The following is a 5631-nucleotide window of genomic DNA, read 5'->3' on the forward strand; positions in this document are numbered from 1 at the left end:
CAATTTCCGGATGACTTAGACGATGATGATGCGACCAACTTAGGATAGATTATATAGTTATATAAATAGTAGTGTTTATTTGTTTTAATACTATTAAGTATGAATTATTTTCAATTAATGGAGACTACAATTCTGATTATAAATTTTAATTTTTTTATTTTTTTTATTTCTGTTACACTATTTGCAACGAAAATATATTGTATTTGTGGCGAATTATTTGACGCAAATAAGAGTCAGACAAGAAAAATCACCCATTATTTGCAGCAAATCATAAGACTATTTGCGGCGAATCATTTTAAATTTTCGCCGCAAATAAGGGTCAATTACGACCAAATCCAGAATTATTTGCGGCGAACATACCGCCGCAAATAATGAGGTTATTTGCGGCGGGAATTTTATTCGCCTCAAATAATGGTATTTGCGATGACCTTTTTGCGGCGAAGTTTCGCCGCAACTGATATTTGCGGCGAATTTTGGGTGTATTTGCGGCGAACTTGATCGCCTCAAAAACCTCAATTTCTTGTAGTGACTATTCAAGGTGATCATTTCGATATGTGGAAAACATATGTTTTTTTGTCGTCACTGAAGAATATGAACGAAATTAAAAGTAACATTTTAGTTTCTTTTATATATGGTTAACCAAAATGTGATGTATTTAAAAAGTAACATTGTGTTGCTTTTTAAATTGGTTAAACAAAAATGTGTATTTTTTTATTACAATTCAAAAGTAACTTCTAATTTCTTTTTTGTTTGATTAATAAAAGAAATACTATTATTTACATGTAAATTGCATTAGTGACTATAAAGTGAATTAAAAATTTTCATTAAAAAAAGTTCCCATATATTATACTAAAAATAACTTTTGATGATAAACTATATAATAATTTGTTATACTTTATTGTATCTTATTAGTTCCTAAAACAAGTTTGAAGGCAACGTAAAAATATCTTATATAATAAGACACTATAATATAACATAAAAAGACTAATCAATATTTTAACATAAAAAAGTTTCAACAAATAAATTTTGGAGGTAACCAAAATCTAAATGAAATAATATGCTCTAAAAATAAACTTTTTGTGAAAAAGTAACAAATTAGTAACTTATCTTCATTATAAGTAGCCAAAATGTTACTTTTGAAAACCCAGAAAATTGGAAACTTCAGGATTTCGAGAATATTTCCAATTTAGGTATATTATTTTTTAAATCAATATTTTTTGATGACATGTCAATGTATTTTTGTAAATAAAATTTTGTAGGTGACTTTTTTTAATTATTTTATGTTATATGTATATAATTGTAAAAATCCCTATTAAATATAGGGAATATACTCATTTGGTACCCTATGTTTTTGCAAAGTATCATTTTGGTACCTTCTGTTTTCAATAATGCTCATAAGGTACCCTATATTTTAAAATCGTACATATTTGGTACCCTAAACTCAGATTTGATAGATAAAATTTTGTCAATTTAATTAAACTGCTGTCAATTATGTAAGTTACAAATTTAAATTTAATTACATGATTACATATAACTGATGACAGTTTGATCATATTGACAAAATTTTATCTATCAAATCTGAGTTTAGGGTACCAAATATGTACGATTTTAAAATACAGGGTACCATATGAGCATTATTGAAAACAGAGGGTACCAAAATGATACTTTGCAAAAACACAGGGTACCAAATGAGTATATTCCCTTAAATATATATATATATAATATGATAACCTATTTAAACATTAACGATAATGTTTTTAATAAAAATTAAGATTATGTATTATATATTATTGTTATAGTATAAGTATCAAGTATTAAATATTATTATCATAATAATATTTTATAACATTTGAATTTATATTAATATAATTATTAAATATTTAGTATTGTATTATATATTATTAAAATAATGATATTTTATAGTATTTGAATTTGAATTTAAATTTATATTAATATAATATTTTTAATTAGTTTTAAAAGTATATACTGTAAAATATTTAGAATATTCTGTTGAAATTAATAAAAAAAAATCCCTTAAATTCAACCATTTCCGTTATTTACATATTTTTTTATATAAAGAGATATATAATAATTTAAATTATGAATTGTATTTTGTTACTTTTTTTTCAAAAGCTTATTGTGAATTTTTAATTTTCATACTCACTCTAACAAATTTCATTTAACTTAATGTTATAATATAAAAGATAATTATACACTAGGAAAATAGGTCAACAATGTCAATAAAAATCCTCTTTGTAGGCCAATTTATTATAATTTAATAATTATTATTAAACACCATGACACCTCACCTCATCTTAGATAGCTTAACTTGTATTAACACACTTTCATTCATTAAACTAAGAATTTTGATGATTTTCATCAATCATTTTTTTCAATAAGACATTATTATGCGTATATTTCCAACACACATGTCTTTGCTTTTAAAAAAAAAAAGCTGCCTAGCAACCTGCTCTTGGGATTAATTAACACTACATAATATAATATAATATAATATCATAGACAAACTCATGACTTAATTAACCCCTTTCTTAGATATTGAAAACAAATTTAAAGAAATATATATAAAATATATCGATCCAATTCAAATATTATTTATTAGAGAGATGTGTAATTATCATTTACATTTCATGAATAAAAAATTAGCTGAAAATTTATTTGTGAAAATATCTCCAATTCTCGCTCAACGTACTCTCTTTGAGCAACCAGATTAAACACCTTAAGTAAATCCAATAAAATATTCATTAAAGATACCAAGAGTTGTGATTATTTTTTCAAATTTTAATATTTGTCAGATTTTAAATTTGGTATATGTTAGTGTTACCCTACATTTTATTAATACAAAATTAGCAAAATTATCTAATTTCACGCTCAATATGAAAGAAAGCATTTACCAGATTGAAGACAGCAAGAACCACTACTCAAACTCTTCTCCCTTGATCGGACCGGATCAGGCTCAACCCGTCAGATGTGGGTTTTCCTAATTTTCAGGCCCAACGGGCTAGAATCGGAAAGGCCAGCGGGCCTTATGTTCACCCTCCACTATGTGGCCGAGGCTCACACAAGTGGAGGACTACATTCATAGTTTAACTCGGATTAGGCACAAGTTTTTTTTGTTTTTGAGATACGATTAGGCACAAGTTAAACACATCTGATAAAATATGTTATGTATGAATAGTTTGTTGATTCATCTAATAGTTATTAATGATTTTATTTATTATAAAAAAAGCGAACACTAGCTATAGCTTGTAGAAGTAATAGAAGAAGGTAATAGTACAATAAACATATATCCAAAGCATTAGCAATATTATTCTAATTAACCGCAAGAATGAAACCAAATAATATAACTTGCAGTTAAGAGTAGTTTTGTGTTGATAGATAAGCAAATGGAAGAAGCTGAGGGTCAGTCTCAAACAAAGACATGTCGTCTTTGGTCAAAGAAACCGAAGCCTCAACACCTCCGTCTCTTGTGTCCATTAAGATGACCACATTGCTATGGCTTTCGGCAGCCGGAACAGCCACCCAAATTGGCTTTCCCCACCCAAAGTCAACTGCCTCATACAACTCAAAGTTACACAAACTCGTGAAAATCAACACCTTAGTATCTTCACAACTAAACAATTCAGCAGCCTCTTTCAAATCCCTACATAGCAGCTCCGATGCCCCCTCTTCTCGAAGCATTTTCGCTTTCGTTTCACTATATTCTCTTATTCCTTTTCTTAACAAAGCCACCAAACCCTGCAGTGTTGCCTCCGCCAGTTCATGCTCCTCCATCTGTGCAGCATAGTATCCAACTATGTTCCCCACCAAGTGTTCCGGCAATGGCGGATCAACCCTTTTGCGTATGTTCATAGATTGAGTCAACGCAAATCTCTTTGGACCACTAGCGTTTGATCTTGACGCTGCCATGATACACTTCCAGATTAGAGCTGTGACTACCTCGACCCTAGTAGGTTGTTGGACGCTGTCGCTGGCTGTTTCGGCCTTGAGTTTCACAAGCTTTGGTTTATCAAACACAAATCTCTTAGTGACTGAGTCCACTTTTTTAAACTCCAAGACAGGCTTCTGGACGGAGAGTTCTACACGTGGGAAGTAGGAGGCGCCGTTGAACTCCGGGAACACTGTTTGTCCAGATCCGTTTGAAATTTCAGCCCAACTTTTCATGAATATTCCCATGCTGGTTGCGTCGCAAGATTTGTGGGACAAGCAGATACCGACGGCCAAGCCGCCACAGTCGAAGAAAGTAGCTTGAACAAGCAGCTGAGGCCATGAGTCTGACTCCGGCGACTGCATTTTCGCCGCAAAGAATTGTTGGAGTATGGCTGGTCGTTGCTTTAGAACGGTTGAGAGAAGGCCGTGAAATCGAGCTTCGACGTATTGAGCTCCTTCGTCGTTACAATCGATGGTGGTGTTGTTATTGATTCTTCCGGCAACTGGGTAGAAACGAGCCAAGGTTTCGGCTAGCGATTTCTTAAGCTGATGTGATGTTTGGTCAGAGGTGATATCGTTTTGGCTTGGATAGAAATAAACTACTTGGCCGTACAGTACCGGTTGGAACTGATCCAAGAGAGAAAGTGCATGGATTTTGAGGTGAGGAGGAGTTGGAGAAGATGGTTTTATGGTTTCTCTTTTGATGATCTCAATCTTCATCTCCTCTGCCATTGATTGTACTCCGAGCTCGGTCTTACTCTATCACTCTGTCATTTCTTCCTTATACAATAAAAGTGAGATTTAATATATATTTATGTATATATGTATAATTAAGTTTCTTTTGATGAATAATCTTAGTTATTTGGTCACTTCCATATATATAATAATGTTCTGAGTTATAAATTTAATATCTCAGCACCTATTTGCGAATGAGACAATGATACCCTCTTTAGTCAGCACTCTCTGAAACTGGGAGTTAATTAAAAGTCTAATATTATTAGTTTATAAAGTAGGAAGCCGACACAAGATATATCAATTGTTAAAATTGACCAATTTTATTGACTGATGGAAAACTTTTTAATTGATCCAATAACATTGATGATTATAGAAAATGAGCAAATAACGATGACCATGAAATAAAAATTTATAAATTTTAGTAATTGGAAGATTATATTCTTGCACATATATGAGTATAAATTATATAATGTGTCCTACTTTCCTTGTAATTCCCATTTTTGTCTTTAAGTATATTTAAAAAGAATGTTGCTATTTGACGTATTAATATGTCCAATATCATATGAAGTGATACTAATTGATTAATGGTATTTTATAATATTTATTAAATTTAAATGTGTGAGACTCAATATTAAATTGCACTAATAATATAATATTAGGTACCAATAATAACCTTTAGCAATTCTCCTTTAAAAAGGACAAAATATGAAGTAGCATTGCAATTGCCATTACATTTTGGATTTTCTTTTCTTTGGTGATCACCCCAATTAAGAAAAAGACAGCAGGTACCGGTTTGTCATAATGGCAATTTATTTTTCTTGGGTACAAGTGGTGAATTCGTTTATAAGATAAGGCCTTAATGACTTTTTTTATCATCTCTCTCTCATGACCCCACATCATCACTAAGGCCAACTCCAATGGGAGTGGCTCAACCTAGTGCCTTGTCAG

The 5631-nt window shown here is 30.9% G+C and overlaps 1 protein-coding gene across 1 annotated transcript; it reads right to left on the bottom strand.

Annotated features, from left to right (window-relative positions):
- Nucleotides 1–3372: 3372 nt before the first annotated feature.
- On the bottom strand, nt 3373–4680 carry LOC133823786 (stemmadenine O-acetyltransferase-like). The gene has a single exon (XM_062256637.1). The coding sequence runs from the start codon at nt 4678–4680 to the stop codon at nt 3373–3375; it is 1308 nt and encodes a 435-aa protein (XP_062112621.1).
- Nucleotides 4681–5631: the final 951 nt, after the last annotated feature.

The sequence above is a fragment of the Humulus lupulus genome, chromosome 3 (genome assembly GCF_963169125.1).
Source record: "Humulus lupulus chromosome 3, drHumLupu1.1, whole genome shotgun sequence".
NCBI classification, from domain to species: Eukaryota; Viridiplantae; Streptophyta; class Magnoliopsida; order Rosales; family Cannabaceae; genus Humulus; species Humulus lupulus.

Excerpts from the sequence above, each read along its gene's own strand:
- LOC133823786 (XM_062256637.1), bottom strand. The coding sequence starts at position 4,680 with ATGGCAGAGGAGATGAAGATTGAGATCATCAAAAGAGAAACCATAAAA.